At 41.2% G+C, this 21,231-nt stretch overlaps 1 protein-coding gene across 4 annotated transcripts in view; it reads right to left on the reverse strand.

The window, feature by feature from the left end:
• Positions 1-21,231, reverse strand: part of elavl4 (ELAV like neuron-specific RNA binding protein 4) — a 98,470-nt gene that overhangs the window by 13,160 nt on the left and 64,079 nt on the right. For all 4 annotated transcript variants that reach the window (XM_074635411.1, XM_074635410.1, XM_074635414.1 and 1 more), the window contains 2 exons: positions 19,267-19,420; positions 1,059-1,284 (listed from right to left, as the gene is read on the reverse strand). In XM_074635411.1, the coding sequence (XP_074491512.1) occupies positions 1,059-1,284; positions 19,267-19,420 (380 nt within the window). The remainder of the gene's footprint in view (positions 1-1,058; positions 1,285-19,266; positions 19,421-21,231) is intronic.

Here is a 21,231-nt window from a genome sequence, read left to right on the forward strand (position 1 = left end):
CATATGAAATAGCAATCCTGTTTGTCATTTAATGATACCAAACACACTGGGAGTGCACACGTTTTTCAGTTCTTCAAATGTTAATCACACCATCAATCATACCACATTAAACAGTTTGCTGATAAATACATAATACTTGCTTTCCATTATTCTTGAACACTTGAACCTGGAGATTCGCAACCTTTTGGGCAAATGGCCCTGAGTGACCCCATTCTTATTCAACCTTATTATGCCCACAGCACTTTGTGTTTCATTTTGTTACATCACAATGTGTCTGGAATAGAGCTGGGAAGTAGGAGCAGCTGCTGGTTCTGGGAAGTAGATTTCCCACTCTGAATGCCCATTAAAGGAACAGCATTTAGGGGATATATTGGCAGAAATGGAATATAATATTATTAAGTATTTTTTCTTAAATTTATAATCACCTGAAAATAAGAATCTTTTTGTTTTCGTTAGCTTAAAATGAGCCATTTATATCTACATAGGGAGCGGGTCCTCTTCACGGAGCCGGCTGCCATGTTTCTAAAGCAGCCCGGGAAGGACAAACCAAACACTGGCTCTAGATAAGGACATTCGCATTTTTGTGTTTTCACGTCGGCCACAGTAGTTCTCCTACATGCATGAGAAGTTTCAGTTGGTTGCAATCTGAAACTTCACCGCTATATGCCGCCAAATCCTACACACTGCACCTTTATGGAGAAAATTAATAGGACTTTTACTTCTGAAACCAGGGGCACCTGAAATCCTCCCACTTTGCAACTCTATGACACATTGTAAGCTGCTCATACTGGTTGTCCAGCAGGACTGCTTTAAAAATTACTGAACAGTAGAACCAGTCACTTTTTTTTAGGAATTTTGTTCACCAGATGAATATCAGAAAACCTTACACTGGGTCAGCTCCCAAGGTTGGGAAACTCTGCATTAACTACGCATCTTTAAAACCACATATCCAGGATACATTTCCAACACTACCTTGAACCCTTCCCCACCCTATCCTGTCTATTCTCTGCCCCACTTCCTCCTCCATGACCATCTCCATGCCCTGCCCCAGCACTCACCTGAACCTCTGAGCCTGGTGGTGGAGGGGGCCTGGGTATCGGCGATTGGGGGACTGGTAGAGTTGTGACAGAAGGGCTTGGCTGGTCTTCTGGCTGGGGTTGTTGGCGAACTTGACCGTGATGGGCTCGGCGGCACCTGATGGCTTCTGTCCATTCAGGCCCTTGATGGCCTCCTCAGCCTCTATCCTCTTATCAAAGCGGATGAAGCCCACACCTCGGGAGCCACCTGCGGGGCCAGCAGATCAAAAGAAAACACAGGCCCCTTTTACTTTACAGAGTTTAGACAGAAACATCAATGGTCCATACATGTGTACTATGTGTTTGGCTAATTTTTAGGTCTGTCCTCAACCAAATAAAGTCGTAATCGACTAACACTTGTTGACTCATCGATTAGTTGAGTTAATCGACAGATCTGTAAAACTGAGTTTCTCAACAAAGAATCACACAAATGCACCACATTCAATGTTGTGTTTACCAGAGATGTGATCAGTTTCTTTGGAATAAGTAATTCAGCATGAAAAAAGGATAAAAATACAACTAATCGACTAAAGAAATCTTAGTTGACTAAGACCAAAATGGCCGACTAATCGACTATGCAGCCCAGTTGCGCAAAAAGGCGTGTGAATGACGAGACAAAAGCGTCTAATAAGAACGCCATTCTTGCTTTAGGCGTGTCATTTGTATCCCATGTAATCTGCACTGACTGCAATGTGAATATGCAAATGTGAATGTGAATAGTGAGAAAGACTTCTTATTGAGGAGGATGGGTCCACTGGTGTTTTGGTTTGTAAGCTACATTAGTGACGTTAATGACAGTTGTGATGTGTTTTTAGTGATGTTTGTGACGTGTTTTCCGTACTTATGTTACGTTATTTCTGTACATATTATACATATTAGTTTACGTACTTATTTTAAGGCCAACCATGATGTTTTTCCTAAACTTAACTAAGTGGATTTGTTATCCCCTGCTGGTACTGCACCTTCATACACTCATTTAATATTCACGCCGCGGGGAGGAAAAACATGACACTGACAAGCTATCCTTTGGCTATCCTTCGGCATGATATCGGGTTGGACTAAGAGGGGACAGCCCTACTAATCATTTTATGTCCAGTCCAACAATGTTAAACACTTCTTTCCGAAGTAGTCCTTATACTTTTGCACACTTCACCGAGCTCATCCCCTCTGAAACTAAACCCAATGCGCTGCTTTGAACACAATGATTTACAGTAGGTTTGCAGAAAGAGAGAAGATGAGTAGTGTAATAGTAACACATACACACCAGCTAAAGACTGAGCATATGGGGCTGCATTGTGGCATTGGCCCCGAGTCTGTTTAAAGCCACACAATGCATGCTAGCTCCAGTCCCAGTCAGCCACACACACACACACACACACTCTTCATGCATTGTTCTCAGTGACATTTGAGCCGTTTCCTTGGAGATATTTTTTGACTGCCACCTGAGAGGAACATTTAGAGCCGTGCTTCATGGGTGGTGCTTTATTGGTGTCTGTGAATGCTCCGTGTGCGTCGCCGACTGTATATACAGTACATATATGCATGTGTGTATGTGGTATCTATTAATGGATGCTGTGCCTTGTTTTAATGAGGCTGCCTAGATGGCCCAGAGGATGCTCGTTCAGTGACAGCGGCACTCTGCCGAAGAGACTATTTACATAATACTGTGTGCACACAGGCATGTCTGTGTGACTCAGACTGAATAAAAGAGAGGCAGAGAGAAAGAGGGGAATTTTGTGTTTGAGCATCATTGTGTGCAGTCTCTTTTCTCGCACATAAAAACCCTCCTTATTGTTATTCCACATTTTTGTACATGCCGTCCCTCTCCCCATCTCTTTTTTTTTTATATTTCCTGCTGGATCGTCTCATGGCGCTCGCTCCCCTGAATTCTTATTCGGAGGAGCACCTTGACCGTCTCACTCCCCCTTTTGTTCTCTTTTTCTCTCCAGGACACAGGCAGCACAAGGTTATTTACTTTACAGCCCGGCTGCCAAATAAAAAGCTACTCTGTGAAAGCCAATCATTGATGAAACATGTCTTATATATCCTTTTAAGTCTAGTATTGGACGTAAAATTAAGGGAATTTCAGGTCAGGCTTATTACCTTTTGCTTTTTTTATTTACAGAAAGGATTTTGGATGTATTTCAAAAATGATATAATTAGGGTTGTCAAAGTTAACACGATAATAACACGTTAACGGAATTTTTTTTTTTACACCACTAATTTCTTTAACGCATTAACGCAACTTGCAATTTTTAAGTTGTAGTGGGCTCAGTTTTAAAGCTAGAGTGAAGATACCTGTACCATATGAAACTAGAAAACCTAAAGAATCCAATGGTACCAACATTTTCAAAGGGGTCCCTTGACCTCTGACCTCAAGATATGTGAATGTAAATGGGTTCTATAGGTACCCACGAGTCTCCCCTTTACAGACATGCCCACTTTATGATAATCACATGCAGTTTGGGCAAGTCATAGTCAAGTCAGCACACTGACAAACTGACAGCTGTTGTTGCCTGTTGGGCTGCAGTTTGCCATGTTATGATTTGAGCATATTTTTTATGCTAAATGCAGTACCTGTGAGGGTTTCTGAACAATATTTGTCATTGTTTTGTGTTGTTAACTGATTTCCAATAATAAATATATACATACTTTTGCATAAAGCAAGCATATTTGCCCACTTGATGAAAGTATTAAATACTTGATAAATCTCCCTTTAAGGTACATTTGAACAGATAAAAAATGTGCAATTAATACGCGATTAATCAGAATTAGCTATGGACATTCATGCGATTAATCGCGATGACATGTTCAAATCGAATGACAGCCCTAGATATAATACACAAATCTGTCTGAAAGTGAAGATATTAGGAATAAAATTTGCAGCACGAGCCCCCTTTTTATTCTTATTTTTTACTTAGAAGGACTAAGTGGCTCATTTGCACTTTTTCTGCAATTTTCTCGGCTCTTTCAAATACTGGAATTGTTTTCTTTCGCTGTCAACATTGCAGAAGGACCTCATTTACTGTAAACTATGGTGATCAGTGTCCTTCTGCAGCAGTAAACAACTTTTGGGATTAAAAAAGGCCAAAAGTGAAAACGATGACCACTTAGTTTGTAGTTTAGGTCTGTAATCAAGGTTCTGACTCAGACACAAAGGAACAATCTTAACTGACCACACACACTCACAAACAGACCTAAACCACAGCATTTGCCTTCCTCCTGCTGGATGATCTCATTAACTGCTATTCATTGTAAATTATTCTGTTTTGTTCTCTCTTTTTTTACCTTTCTGGCTCCTTCTCCCCTGACAGGCTTTCACAATTTCCCCTTCCTTACTTCCTTTTGTGCCAGCTCTGTACCTGTACATTTTAATTAGCTTGTCAGAAACAGAAAAATAACAATTCTAATGGGATCTACACAGTGCAAACAATAACCATCGCTGTTCCTCCGGTTTCCTTCATTTATTACTGTAGTTGTCATGCGTGTGCTGTATGAGAGGTAAAATAGGGGTCACTGCTGTGTCTGAGGGGAGAGCTGTTTTTGAGTTACACTCAGTGAGTGTGATTGGTAGTCAACCTTTTTTTTTGATTTTTAACTTTACTAAGCATTAAAACTCATCCAACACCCTGCTTCACCTTGATAATTGGAATCTGTCCAATTTCACAACAGTCTACCGCTGCAAGGCACTTAGCTACTCCAAAAGGCTTGCTCAAGGGCACCTCAGCGGTAGTTAAGGAAGAGGAGAGCATTGCTCATTCACTTCCTCCGCCGAGACGAGGGAGGGGAAGAGAGGACTGTATTCGTCCTTTTAATCCTCACACTTGTTTGGCATTGAGCTGGTTCTGGCTGGAGGGCCTCTGGACAAATGCTCGGCATACTGATGAAGGCACGGCTCAAGCACACACATACATACACGCACATGCACATACTCAAGTGATAACTTGAAGAGGTGCTGTTGAGAATGAAGTGTGAAAAGAGCAGTGGAGATGTCCGTGATCATTTAACAATCCTCCGTGACCAATTGGAAAGTGTGAATATGTGTGTGTGTGTGTGTATATGTGAGAGGTTAAACATTCCTATGTGTGTACTTTTGTGTGCAGAGAGTGCCCCAGCTACTCTTGTCCTTGAGTTTGTACAATAACCTTGTAGGAGAGGTGAGAGAGGAGAGGTGGCAGTTGACCCCATCACCCATAATTTTGCCTAACAATACGTGTGTGTGTGCATCATCTCTTATTTGTGTCTACACACTAGTGTATCCAGGGCAGACTGGAGCAGTCTGGGAATATGATTTACATTCAGAAGAGAGTGGTGCAGGAATGAGTCTTAAAACCTGGAATAGAGTTAGCATTTTTGCACTTCCGGTTCCCTCGTCTCGAAGTCAATGTTTCTTTTTTCTTTTTTGGTTTTTAGTTTGATGCCTGAAATTAAAGTCTGTGGTTAACAAAAGCTTAAGAGATTTTAATGTTTTGTTCTACGATATAAAAAACGTCGGTAAATACCCCACTTGTGAATTTTGACGTTTTTACGTGTCTTAAAGAAGGCGGTTGCTAACAAGTGGCTAAATTTATAAGTTTCTGCTCCAGGTTTCTTCCCACTAATTGGGGAGTTTTTCCTGGCCACAGCGCGCTTGCTGGATCTTGTTGGGTCTCTAGACGATGGTGCACGGTCTAAGACCTGCTCTATATATAAAGCGTCTTGAGATAACTTCTGTTGTAATTTGACGCTATACAAAAATAAATTGAATTGAATTGAATTAAATAAATGAGACTACAAAACGTCATCACGCCGACTCGTCCACCTTTACTGCCTTGTTGTGTATACTTCGGTTCATGCGACCGTGGTGATGCAGTTCATTAATCATAAAAGTGGTGTTCATTTGTGAAGATTATCTTGCTGATCAAAGCGTTTGTTGCCACAGAGCTCATTTTCTGCAATAATCCAAAACCCAATTGTAAAATCCCATTGGCTTTCTGTTGAGGGGAACCCAGGGCGATGCTAACTTCCAGGTTGGCCTACAAAAATACGTCATCCTTGCCCCACTCTATAAGAGTAAGCCTCTATCAAGAGCGCTAACAAGTTCAGGTAGTGAAATAGAACAGATGTCCTTGGCTCACACGCAGAAGAGTGGAGTCGGCCTTCAGTCACAATTCAAGGTTGTGCTGAGAAACACTCCTGATTTACTCCGTTCAGTATCACTCAAGAGGAGGAAAGGGTCAGTGTGAAGGAAAAAATAACTAATGGAGTGAAATGTGACCTAACACAGATGTGGGTGACGATGTACAAGCGGCCAGCATCAATCAGCATTGACTTTTCTGCTGGTTTGATCTGACCATCTGTTATTTCTTTTTCCTTGACTTTTGCTTTGAATACCTTTTTTTTTTTTTTTTTTTTTAACCACCCTGAAAAAACGTGTGCCTCAAAGTGATATACAAATAATGAGTCTTTTGCTTATCATTATTATTAGCCTTTAGGGGGAGAGACTATCTCTTTATGATAATGCATATCAGAATAATAAACAAAGTTTAACTTAAATTGAGGTTAAAAATGCATTTGACTTTTGATTTTAAAGATAATTCCTCACATTACTGCTAATGCTGAATGTATCTTTATATCACGAGATTCACCAGGCATCACATTAGTGTGTCAGATACTCCGTAACTGTATTGATGTTTAATGTGTTCTGAAGTTGTCGCATCACATCAAATCAACGGTGCAACAAAAAAATGACTGAAAGACAGAGCAGGATTGTCTTCACTTTCATCTTTGTTGGTTTTCCAGCATTAGTTTGTTAAATGATAAGGTGGGCACTGTCCCATTTTAAAACACAGAAACCAACAATGTGTTATATGTTTTTGCCTTCAGTTAGTTTCACTTTCGTTAGTCTGATTGACAGATGGTTCATCCAATCACCTGCCAAGGATATTTTGAAAATGCCTGCCCTTTTCCAAACAGTTTCCAATGACTGCTTCTCAGATGGTTCTGTGAAACAAACCCTCTGATGAGTCAGGCTAGACTTTCCTATCTACCCTCATATATCTTTCCTACACACATCTTTCCTGCATAGTCACATATGTTCAGGCTGATGATATAGAGTATATCTTTAAAGATGCTTCATAAATATATAGTTTCATATTTTGAATAGTTAAAGGAGCAGTGTGTAGGATTTGGCGACGTCTAGGGGTGAGGTTGCAGATTGCAACCAACTGAAACTTGTGCCAAGCGTGTTGGAGAAATACTGTGGTTGATGCGAAAACGTGAATGGCCCTATCTAGACCTAGTGTTTGGTTTGTCCGTTCTGGGCTACTGTAGAAACATGGCGGCCAGCTCCGTGAAGAAGACCGGCTCCGTATGTGGATTTAAACGCTTCATTCTAAGGTAACGAAAACACAATTATTCTTATTTTCAGGTGATTATACACAAAAAAAACATACTAAATTAATATTATATTTCATTTCTGCAAATAGATCCCCCTAAATGCTATACACTGGCCCTTTAAGCAACTCCCTAAACAGCATGGCACTGTAGTTTTTACTAAACATTACTCAAAAACAAGTCAAATAGTGCATTTGTTGGGCACTATTTTCATGTTTTGTGAGTAGTATTCATAGCAGCAGGAGAGTCTATGTGGGATTGACTTAAAATAAACTACGACACCCATGTTCACGGTTATGAATGAATATGTCACAGAGTTTGACGATGTGACTCATTGTTGTTTTTAATAGCTGGACAACAATGGAGATTTATGACACAGAGGCTCCATCAGGCTTTGGCTGCATGGGCAACACTTAGTCAGTAGGATCAACAAATTGTTGCTTTTGTTCTTTTGATGGCGTTTGTTCAAAATAAGAAAATCTAGAATATCACCAGCCTCATCCTTAGAAATTATCCTGGTATTTATCTGAGAGGAAAAACTACTTGCGGATGAAATTAATGAACTAGTTTTAAATGAATAATCGGCTCCATGAATCCAACTCAGGGTGTATTCAGCTGTTTTTTTTATTACCATTCTGTCATGCCATATTAATGTAGTAAACCTTGAAGAGAGTTTATTTTCCTCCCGTTAAACATTATAACAAAAACAAACTTGCAATCTACGAAGCAAGCTGCCAGTCGAGGGAGTCCAACCTAATGACTGTCCTTTCAACCAGCCCCAGAAGCCTGGGCTACTTATCAACCACCAGCCAGCCATACAGGCAACATTAGAGCACAATGTACTTACTAAGGTACAGCAATCTGTCTTTCTCACTCTCTCCCTCTCTTCTTCTCACTCTCTTTTTTCCGCTCTCCCTTTCCTCCACAGTAATCAACAGCGGCTTATGTAACTCTCTCTACCTGTGCTTATCTCTCCCTAACACACACCGACAGGCACATTGGCTGCCTTACTAATAACACGCTACTTCAATCTGGGGAGGAGGGAAACAGGGGGACGAGGAGCGAGTGCAGGAGCGAAGGCAGGAATGAAAAGGAGAAAGGGAAAGAGTGGGAACGGAGGAGTGAGGAAGGAAAGGACAAAAGGAGAGAAGGTGATGGAGGAGAATGTTAGGAGGTGACAGTAAAAGGATGATGATGATGAAAGGAAACAGTGCTATTCTTGCTTGCTCCTGCCCAAACAAAGCCGCTCTTTTCTCTAAAACCCACTATCATTTCCCCAAACACTGACTGACTGACAGAGAGAAATGACTGCTCCTCTGAGAGACCAGAGAGGAGAGTGGTGAGAAACCTGACTGTTAGGTAATGAAAGACACACTTTCTTTCTCTCTTAAACTCACAGTTTCATGCATCTAGTATGGCTGGGACGATACACCTATCTCTCGATTTGATACTATCACGTTACTTGTGTGCCGATTCTATATGTATAGTGATTTTTAAGTATTGCAATTCTAAAAGTATTGCGATTTATTACGATTTTTGTTAACTTTTTTTACACTAGACCATGGAAAAAAGTTGAATCATACACATCTAGGGACTTTTACTTTGGAAAATATCTAAATTAATATAGTAATAATGTTTGATTTGCAGCATGATATGTCAGTCAGAGACGTCCTGAAGTCAAATATGTCAGTTATTGTCAGGCATTATTAATAAATAAAATAAATATATTTTTTCGAGCAACCCAAAAATACAAGAATTAAAACATTTCCCTCACTTTTAGTTCACAAATTAGTGATGTTTTCTTTTTAATTTATAAGGGACATGTAATGTTTTATACTTCTGGTGAATATAATCCAATCAATCTTATTTCCATATATGTATTTTGTATATACAGTTCCCTTTGTTAACACGTCATTTTGAAAACCAGACGTAGTCACACGTGTATACTTCCGCTAACTTTGCCAAGTCTGTCGCTAGCTGTCCCGTAAGCTCAGTGTCAGCTCCATCGGGGCCATTTGAATGCATTTAACAGAAATGTCAGTATATGGGGGCTCTACAGTTGTAGCGTCGGCCGATTTGACCACGGAGATGCGAGTGACGGCTGTCTTAACCGCACGTTACCGCAATACGATAACGTTTCCTGTCTATTACAGAGTTAGCATAACTAGCTCTGCTTTTCCTGGTAATGAGTGAAACCCAAAGGCTTTCCATACTTTACTGTAAGTGTAGTGTTTAACACGTTGGATTTAATATGTGAGGGTTCAAGTTGTATCCACGTGGAGCCTCCGCCGTTTTCTGCTTCGCTACCGGCTGCGGTTTGTTTTGTTTTGGTTTACGGATACGGAACAGATCTGAAGTCACGTCACTATGATTACAACAATAAAAGCAGTAACTTCCTTCTACCCCCGCATAGTCTCACATGAAGCAAATATATCGATTCTGACATTAAAAATTGAATTTCGAAATCGTAAAAAACAATTGCGATACATTTGTGAATCGATTTTTTTTTCACACCTCCAGCATCTAGTGCATTGTATCCTTGTAAGCATGGCAGGCCCATGCACTCACCGAGACAGACACATGCACTGATGCATGCGTACATGAGCAAAATCTTCAAATGTTTTCAGATGCTCCGTCTCCCATCCTTTTATCTTTTACTTGAGAAGCTATATTGTGCCAACTGTATCAAATGACAAGACTTGTCTTTCCAAAAGACGTAATAATATGGCAGAGACAGAAAGAAACCCTATTCCTGCTATGGTCTAATTATGGGGAGAAAAAGAAAGGCAGTGTCCTTGTTTAAAGTAACATTAGTGTGCCTGGGTACAGATGGCGTTTGAAAAAGCAGCGTGAGGAGAAACGAGGAGACTTTGAAGAGTGGAGGTGCCCCGTGCTTTAGCCTCTGTCAGAGCAGAGCTTCAACCATCTGTCTAATGTGCGTGCGCGCATGTATCGACGTGCATATCTGCATGCGGTTGTGTGTGCATGCGTGTCGGCTACCACAGAGACAGTATGCACTCTAAAGATTACGGGGGTGGGGGGGGAGGGGGGGGGTGGGAGAGAAAAAACTAAAGGCAGAGAGACGATAGTACGAGTCAAGGCTGCAGCCGTCCAACCTAGAGGGTGCACCTCTCCGCTCGTATTACCTTGACCGTTCTGTTCTCTACTGAGTACAGGGATTCAGTGAGGTGTCAGTCTGAAGGGGAACATCCATTATTCAAGTCAAGAGAGGAGAGAACATACCAACCGTACAGAGGAAGGGTAATTCGTTTGAGGAAAAAAAAATTGTGCAAACATGAACGGTCCGAGTACCAGAAGGAATCAAAAATCAAACTGTAGAGCCGTGCCGGTTTGTGAGGAGACTACTAGGGCTCCATTTTTACGGCACCGGAAAGACTAGTGGCATTTCCCTGACCTTGAAACGCATGTTGTTTTGGTATTATTGTACCGAGCACAGCAGGCGTGATGGCACAAAGGTGGAAGGAGAGGCAAAAGGAGACGGGAGGTCCATGCAGATGAGGCAGCACAGAGACATGTTGGTGTTTTAGTGACAATTTGCTTTGTCGGTGCACTGAGAGTAGAAGGCTGCATCTGATTTCATTGTTCAGGCTGTTCTCATACACCATTGATAGTTACACCTACCCCTTCAACTAAGTAGTTTTGTTGCCTAAACCTAACCAAATAGTTTCCTGTGAAGATGGAAATTTATTCTGAAAAGACTGGAGCGGAAATTTGATTCACGTGTTGCTGGACATTCACAGGAAAACGCACAAAAATTGAGGAATAACTTTTCATAAGACATCATACGACATGTTGTATGAGGATACATTGCATTGTTGCATGATTTTTGAGCTGATCATTTTGCAGATTTCACCAGTAAGGGCAAACTACATGCTAAAGAATAAGACTGAATAAAATAAACAATTTTGATTTAATATATTCCAACCAATAGTCACATTTAAATTTAATTTGTTATTGTGTTATTCCTCATTTTTCGTGTGTTTTCCTACGAATGTCCAGCAGAACGTGTCAATTTCTACTCGTTACATGCATACAGTCTTTACAAAATAAAGTCCTGTCTTCACAGGAAACGGCTTTGTTAGGATTAGGCAACAAATCTTATCAGCTTCAGGAAATTATCGCAGTTTGGATTAAAATAATTCAGGAAGTGGCGTAACTTAAGTACGGAAGTTACGTGACAAATAAATTAACGTTGACATCTTCTTTCACATGGAATACAAAAACCAGCTTCTCGGGCTAAAAGTTTGGTGTTTTTTTACCCACCCATCAAACCCGACATCCTCCATACACGGCATTTGTCGCTCTTTATTCTTCCTGGTCCACGATTACATGGATTACATATGAATTGATTTAATGACATATATACGAATTGCAGTACATTGCTTTCTGTAGGTATAGCTACAAATGGTGTATGAGAACAGCCTGTCCAACCAATAGTCACATTTAAAAATTCATTGAGAGAATGCCAGTAAAGCAGTCTGTACTGCAGATGATTGAACAACTGTGCCATTTGAATGAAAGCTTCCCCAGTTTATGAAATCACTACAGCCATCTAAAAGCAGCAGGACAAATATGGGTGTCCAATCTGTACCCTCTAACTTGAAAAATAAAAAAAACAGTAAAAAGTGCATTTTATTATGCACGATATTGTGTATCTTGAGTGAATCATAAGAAAACAAGCACCAGGCTGCTGCAGAATATAACAGTCACAGATGTCTATGAACAAATACACACATGAAAGCGGTCAGTTATAACTTCCTGGGGAGACTTTTGAGTCTCTCCAAGCTGTTTGTGTGTCTCTCTCCCTCTCCACATCTAAAAACACCACATTACAAGGGACAGCAGCTGTGTGTGCTTTCTGGCTTTCTTTCCAAGTTATCTGGCAGAAGTGGTGTTTCTGTTGTACTGATCTAAAATAGCTTTGGTTAGATTTTACAGAGGTGAGTCACAAAGCAATTGCTTGTGAACATCATAACATTTTTTACAGCCTCCAACAGAGTCAGTAAGTGCACACGACAGTTCCTGTGTCGATCCGAGTCCAAATAAAAAGCACACCAAACACGACACGACCAGACTTTCAATACCTCCGTAAATTCAACTTTAAAAGGCACATCATGTGCTTCTGGCAGCATGTTTGTAATGCTGCAGGTTTGTGCATTGAACTTCTCAAACAATGTCATGTTTCCTTGTCTGGGCGTTGACATTCTTTCTGCAGAATACAACTTGGCAATAAATAATACCAACGTGTTAGAAAAGCTTTCAAACATGGATTCCAGCAAAAATGTCAGGGTAACTGAACCTTAATTTAATGCTATTTTGATCAGGAACAACTTGCCTATTATACAACCGCTCAATGCCAGATAATTATTCATCAGTGTGCAAAAAACACACTTGTTATTAGCAACACTGGCAATCACCATCTTGAGTTGCATGATGCCATGAACGCTTGCGTCTTGTTGCCATGGGAATCGTTCCCATTGCTACCTTTCCATCCCACATGAAGGGAACTCGGCATCAGCCTTTTCACAGCCGATCCTTACACACACTGAGCAGCAATTTGGTTTCACATCAGAGGCAGCGTTTGTAGAAGCCAAGTACTGTATGAGGATCGATTGTATTTGCAGTCATTGATCAGGTAAGCATTGACCTCGGCTCGCATTCAGGTCCGGGATGAGGAACTAGGAATAGCCAACTATCGATCGGAAGCTGTCTCTGATATCATATCTGTTTCAAACTGAGGCGAGCTTAAACCAGCAGTTGGAGCACAAGATTACGGCCTGGCTGCCGTCCCTGAAGGTTAGAAAGAAAGGAAGGCCAGCACTATTTGCACTCATAAAGAGATAAAATATGCTTATCCATTCAGAAGGAATCGATAGACAGAGGAAGAGAGAGAGGAAGGCGAGGGGAGAAGAGGAAGACATGGAGAGAGAGAGAGAGAGAGAGATCCTTGTCAAGTCGATGTTGTGTTCGCTCTCTGAGTCTCTGGGGCAATTTGGCACTTTTAGTGGATTTAGTTTCTGTTCTGCTGCCTCTGACTGTGAATGATGCTAACCGAGATGTTCTTAAAGTTCCTTCTTGTCTTTATGAACAGAAGAGTGACTGCAGGGTGCATCCTGTTGATGAGGAGGTCACTTAGAGAACAGACTTTGTGTTCCCAATTTAGCAGAGCAGGAACTGGGGATCATCAGCCCATCTGCTGATGGTCACTGGAGAACATCCGTTACTTCAACAACTTCATGTAGCATCGCTGTCTCTATGCATCACTCAGCCTACTCTATTTCTGTGGACAACGTTAGGGCGTGTCTCAAATCAGTCCCTAGTTCAGTAGAAACAGTGAATCACTGAGTGAATTGGATTTCAGACACTCATTAGGTCTCTTATTCAATAAATATGGGGACAGTGGTGAGTCACTGATGACCTGCGACACGACTTCGAGGCACCACATGATAATGAGGTCATAACAGCAACATACAGTATGTCCCTCAATTCAAGAAGGATTGTTTTAAAAAGACTTAAAAATAAACTGTAGCTGTAACAATAATCACACTAACTACGTTTACATGCACAACATATTCAGTTTTTTGCCCTTATTATTAGGTGTGTTTCTCCTTCCGTCCAGAAATGCAGGCTTTTCTTTTGGGCTTGCATCTCTGCAAACTGTCGGCTAGTTGGATTGTGTACACCACAAAGAGCTGGCTGCAAAACAGGCAAAACGCCGTGTGTTGCAAACAGCCGTAAAACCCCCGATTGAGACGCGTATTCCGAATGCGCTGTATACATGTCCAAAGAATGCTCCTAATACCTGAATAATATTGCCATATCCCACATGTCATAATCGGAAAATGCTCCATTCGGAATAAGACCTGATTCAGAATATCCAAACAGAATATGCTGTTTACATGACCCCTATCAAAATCTGAATATTGTCATATTCGGAATAATAGTGGAATATTACTGTGCAAGTAAACGTAGTCACTGTTTTCTTCTCGAGGTACTTTTTTCAGCATTGTTACCGGTGCAATATTGACATGAAGACATCCGGAGGCTGACTATCTGCTGGACAGTGCTCCACTTTTTGGACCACAAACCAGTCTGACACAATCTGTCTCTGTCTCCCTCTTCTCTTTCTCTGCCTCTCCTCTCTCGTTCTGTACTTACATTTTTGGCAGCCACAGGAGGGTTTTAATTTGCAGCCTACTTCTGTCTTAATGGCAGCGAGTGTGTGGGTGTGTGTGTGTGTGTGTGTCTTGTGTGCGTAATGCCTGTACAGTAACCCAGAGAAGAAAAAGATGAGTCAATGATGTCGGCATACTAATCTCAGGGCCCTTCTAAAGTCCTCCATGTTTTTAATCACCAGCAACTCTAACATCTAATTGATCATTAACATTTCTCCTGCTGATCCTTAACCCTCTGGGGACACCTTTGCAGAACATCTCTTATTATTATCTTTGTGTCTTTGTGTGTGTGCATGGTACAGTAGGTAGGGTGATAGTGAGGACAGCAATTACTGTAGTTGTTGGTGTTAGCAGGCTCACAGTGTTTAAACACCTCCTGCTCTGTGTAAAACAGTGTACTGACCAGTGATGAATCCACCGTCTACATGCTACAAGAGAAAATCTGTATGTCTGGTCATGATAGCTGTAGCCAGGTAGCTCGGACCAGCCAGTAGCACTTTTTACTAGCACCATTAGATGAAGTAAGTTGGGTTTGGTGTGTCATTTACATTAATTTCATTTAAAGCTACTTTAACCTCACTTCAACTTTCATTTGTCCCTGTGGACAAAAGCGGTAGTGTTTCCGAGCACCAGAGTCCCTTTAGAAAACCTCTCATTTTACTGACAGTCTGCCCTGCGTCATCCTGATTCTGGTTCTCCCGTCTCTTAAATTGAGACTGTTTCATAACCAGTTAAAGGTTCCTCATTATAACTTTAATTAGAAGCCATGTTGTCATTTTTTAAAGTTGCGTCAAACATTTGGCTGTGTACTGTACTCGGGGAAAGAGTGGGGTTTTACCTAAATCCTTCAAATGAATGCATGATTTAAAAATGTATAAAAATATACCATAGTAATTTGGAATATATCATCGTAAATATTTGATTTCGCTGTGGTTGTTAATATCCGAGTTTGATCTACCAAACTAATCCAAGTCCAGATTAAGTGTCAGCTTTAAATCACAGGATGTGAAAAGGAACACACATTTAGTATTTTCCTTTGATCTGGGTGCTCATATTATTCCTAATGGTGGAAGAAGGTAGCCGCTGTAGCACTTTATCTGGACATGAACAGTCCAGTGCTTTAAAACTGATCTTGTGCCAGTCAAGAATTAACTAAGGATTCAATTTATAGATCGGGCCCAATAAATTATTGGCTGATAATAGGAAATTTACATTATTATGTATTACTCTGATAATTAAATTATAGACAATAGATTATCGACTGATAATACGAAGCCAAATTTCTTCCATTGACTTAACAAACACAGCATTTACAAACTCCGATTCAGTAGGTGGCGCTACTGTATGCACCTTTAAAAATTGGTTTACAATCCACCGATATACACAAAGAAGAAGAAGAACAAGTGCAGCATGCTGAGTAGAGAGCTAAACATGTTGTCGCTGGTGTGGATGTTTTGAGGAAAACACGATTGCATTTTGTAATAAATTTTTTTGATGTACTTTACTAGAAAAGAATAAATGAGCATTTGAAGAGTCAGAACCGTTGTTTGTTTTTGTTGTGTAAACGATAGTGAGTGAGATTTTGGTTAGGTCAGTGCTATGGAATATTAAATCATTAATATTTGCTCACTACATCTTAGCCTTTCTTACCCTCAGGTGTGCAAAAAGTACAGGTTATGAACTTCTTTTTAAAATACAAGAATGTGAAATTATCGGTTATCTTATCGGCCATGAGAAGCAGGTAATTTTTGGTTATCATATCAGCTTAAAAAATCCACATTGTGCATCCCTAGAATGAACACAGTGAATTCTTCAGTCTCTTGTGAACCCAAGCTTTGGCGAATGCATCAAACCGTTGCCTTCCTGTGAACAGTACCACCTGTGTTGGAATGTGTTTTATTCATGCCATGGTGTCCTGAGCTGGGAAGCTAAAAATCAGAGATGTGCATGTGGTTGTGGTTGAGCACATATGTTTTTCTGTGGCCTTGCTGTGTGTTGCGTGACTATGTTGCTTTGCAGCGAGTCCCCTGGGTCTCAGCAGCATGGTGGTATGACAGGTCTGTTAGTAGAGACAGATCTGCAGGAGATGTGCCCACCTCATCTACATGTGTGTTGATGAGGGTAGAAATAGCCCACCTTTCCCTTCCACTGCTCCCCTCCTTCGCTTCCTCCCTCTTCTCATTTCCTCTCCTTTCCACGTCTCTGCCCATCTACGCCCTCTCTTACTTGCTTTTCTTCCCATTTTCTCTACCTCCTCCCCCCTTGCCTACACTCCCCCTCCTGTCTCCTCTCCTCCTCTCCTTTGTTTTCCTCTCCTCTGCTTTCCTCTCACCATCTCTCCTCGCTCTGCTCAGTGTGTATAGACAGGCGTGCACTTCACCGCCAGCAGTGATTTATTCTGCTTAGGCAAATGAGTGTGGCTTACAGCATGCTGCTGCCTTTCTGCTTCATCAGTACACATTGCACATAACACTGGAGCAGGTTGCAGCCTGTAGGCACACACACAACCCCTGAAATGGATCTAAGAGACACGCTGGAGGAGTTCTTCTGCAGCACAATGGACTGATGTGATTCAGTCCTGTGTTTTGGATGTAGTGGAATGTGTAATTGAGCATGTATATTACGCAGCTTGTGTCTTGCATGTAATCACTGTTTTTACGACGGCGCCCTCAGCTGGGGCCGTGGTCATAAAAATCGCCTATTGAGGTCACTCACTCACTGGGCAATGCTTGGTGGACAATGAGTCGTTGTTGAAATATTACAATATTAGTATGAATATTTTTGCAATAGTGGTATATATCAATTTTATTTTGGTTGACTGGTCTACCATGATTCTTTCCCTATACATAGATGTTGGATATCCTTTGTTCAAGTACTTCTGCCGTCCTTCACTGTATTGTGTCTTAACACACACAAAGCAAATGTTGGCAGCCGGTTAGACTGTTATCAGGTCATTAAATGGGCGTTATCAGTGGCTATAAGCCTCATAGTTGTGGGCCAGAAGGGGCCTACTACACCCACTAGTAGGATTTGTCATCGTTTCACATGCAAGATCGTCGAAAGAAGGAATAAAAGAAGACGACAGCGACCTCTATCAACCGTAGTAATTACGACAACAGCAAAAGCGGAGGTCTGACGCTGTAGTATAGACACCGTGAAACTCCCTATGTGGTGGAAGTCGGGGACGATGGATGGGACACACAGTACACAGTACTTTCACTGGGGTTCACATCCCGTGTGAAACCAACAACATGTAGTAGCCTTTGTGTTCACAACCAACAAGTTTCGCTTTCACTTTTCAAACATAGTTATTTTAAGCCAAAACACAATAATTTCCCCTAAACTTCCCTAAGGGGTTTTGTTGCCTAAACCTAAAGATGTTGCTTTATAGTTTCGCTTTAATTTTTACAATGTAGTAGTTGTAGCAGGCCCCTACTGACCCACTATGAGGCTCATAATGACTGATGATGCGCATTTAATGAGCTAATAACAGTAGAATCGGGTGCATTCCTTCTTTTCATGCTCATATACTTACACTACTTTTATGCAAAGGTGAAAGAAGTAATATATGGTCCAGTACTCCGTAGAATAAACACATTTAGTGTGAATGCAACTGACACATGGTGCTACAAGAAATTGTTACATTTGAGTTTACTAGTTTACAGTTTCAGCAGAAACAAGTGCAGAGAAATATGTCACTTCCAGCTGCATCTTTGTTTGGCTGAAGAAAATATGTTGCTACTTGAGAAGCGGGTAAAAAAAATCATCTGTATTGTGCAGCACACGGGATATTTATTGATTTAGATAAGCATACAAGTATATGTAAGCATTCTGGAAACACTGCGGCAAGTGGTTTTATTTATCCTACTGGAAAGCAGTTACAAATTGACCAGTAGGGATGACTTAAAGTGAACATATCATGAAAAAAAACTAAAAACTTTTTCAGTGCTTGTGCACATACATTTGGCTATCTAGAGTGCCTATCAACCCACAAACTGTTTTTTGAGGGCTGTCTAGATCAGAAAACGCGATTCAACAAGCCATTCAGATTTGGCTCCCCTTCCTATGTCACATGCAGGCTTATAAGAATATATAACCCACAGCTTGAGAACTACCTTTGCAGACGTGCACCATATTTTTCTCGCAAGCCAATCAGAGCAGACTGGCTTTTTCGGGAGGGGGGGTCTTAAAGGGACAGGCGCTAAAATGGAGCGTTTCAGACAGAGGGTGAATACAGGTATACTCAGACAGACATTATGAGAAAAATAATGTGCTTTTTGCACATTAAAGCATGTAAACATGTTCCAGTAGGAACCCAAAATACAAGTATGAACCTGAAAATGAGCATGATACAGTATGTCCCCTTTAAGAGGCACAAACTGGGCCTAATATTATGGATGTGTCCATACAGTACATCAAATAGTCACGTGACCACACGCAAAAAACAAACATTCAACAAACCAATATGTTAACAAAATGTGTAAAATAATTAGTATTAGTATGCTCAGGGATGCCCAGTGTATCGATGGACACATACGTGTGTGCGCTCTCAGTGTCTGGTTGATCACTTGTGTCTGTGTGAAAGAGTTAAGAGAGAGGAGGCAATGCCCCATGGATACCTGTGACCTGGTCGACGAGGATGCGGGAGGTGATGATGCGTCCGTACTGGGAGAAGAGCTGCTCCAGCTCCTTCTGAGTCATAGTCTTGGGCAGGCCGCTCACATACAGGTTGGCGTCACGGATGGAGGCTGAGCTGGGTCGTGCATATGACACCTGTGGGGAGAGACGCAGAGTCTTAGGGCTTGTATAAATAAATTAAGGCTCCAGCACTTTATTACTCATTAACATCCAAATCTAAACAAGATTAAAGCAGGTGTAAGAGGTACAAGGATTTTGTATGTGTGTGTTTTGGATGGGCAGGGGTGCGGGTCATTGGATCCACAGGGAGGAAAATGTGACTGTTTTCTTAGCACACCTTGCCGTGGGGGATTATCGTTGTCAGGAAAAGATTTAGCTGCTTAGAACACTGGAGAGATAACACTCGAGTCGTTTGCTGGGGGAGGCAGGGGAAACTTTGTTCCCTTGAGTAGAAACCACGGGTGTTTTACTTTGAAACGACAGCTCGGGTAGCCAGGGGAGCAGGATTAATAGTATTAGGACTCTTCATTCCCCCCTATTGATCTCAGTATACTGAGTTAAGTGTGAATGAATACAAAAGGTAAAAGTTAATATATTGTGTTTGCAGATGTCTTTTTTTCAGTCGGCTATTTAATTAACACATTAACAATGAGCCTTATAGTACGTAACCAAAAGCCTTTAAGTGCCATTTAGTCCTGCAAATCCTGCAGAGTGAATTTCATAGGTTAGTTTTATTAAACAGGTATACAGTATGAGTAAAACCTTTACCATACTCTCTACTGCAGAGCAGCTTTTTTGCATTTGTAAAAGAACACTTCTCACTTTTCTTACATACAATGGGCTGTTAAAGCACATGCAACCATACACACATACTCACAAAAACACACACACATGCACATAAAATCCATTACAGTCTTTCCCTTGCAACGCTCTCCTGGACAGCGATCTCACAGAGGGAGTAAAAAGACTTCCTCGTGTTACCACCCACCCACACAATTTCACTCGCTGTCACACGCTGCTCCTCCTCCTCATTTCACCACACTTTTCCCCATGCACACGTCCATAGTCATACATACATAAACACAGCAGCCCCGTTCGCACGAAAAGGCGTATGAATGCCACGATAATGTGCAAAGCATTTCATACGAACGCCGTTCTTGCTTCTGACATGTCATGTGTACACCATGTAGTCTGTACTCTAATGTAAACGCATCTGCATAAACATGCTACGCTCAGAGCTAGTGATGTAGAATACAAAGTAAGAAAGACTGCTTATGGCAGGTGGGTGGGGAGGTGGATGGGTCCAACAAACACACAACTTTTTAACCAGGAGACTGGTGTTTGAGACCGTTTTGTTTTGCAAGCTACGTTAGTGACATTAATGATGTTTTGTTTAGTGACGTTTGGGATGTGTTTTCCGTAATGTTGCGTTGTTTCCGTACATATTTTGCAAACTTTACGTACATATTTTAAGCCCAACATTGACGTTTTTCGTAAGTCTAACTAAGTGGTTTAGTTGCCTAAACCTAACTTCGGACGTTATTGTAGTTTTTTTGCTTGGCGTACAAATGACACATGAAAAGGTGTCCTTATTACATGCAGAATGTCCGTGTAATGTTGTGTTATTATTTATACTGTATGCCTTCCTATGAGACTGTGTTGAACATACACTCATACGCATATTCTTCTACCTAGAGTAAATGGTGTATGAAAGTCATCTCTAATGGTGCCAATGGCGAGAACTGGTTAGCTGGTTATATTATGATGTGTAGCTCTCTACCAGGGAACTTTCACTTGTCAAACGTTGTCCCCAACATCCTCGTGTGCGGTCCCAATTTTGCTCCAGCAAAAGTTGCGTAAATCCCATTACTACCGCTGCTGACGGGAGCAGCTTTCCCTTGCACTACTTTCATTACCTCTGACATGTGGAGACATAAGCCATCAAA

The sequence above is a fragment of the Sebastes fasciatus genome, chromosome 5, assembly GCF_043250625.1.
Source record: "Sebastes fasciatus isolate fSebFas1 chromosome 5, fSebFas1.pri, whole genome shotgun sequence".
In the NCBI taxonomy this organism is placed as follows: Eukaryota; Metazoa; Chordata; class Actinopteri; order Perciformes; family Sebastidae; genus Sebastes; species Sebastes fasciatus.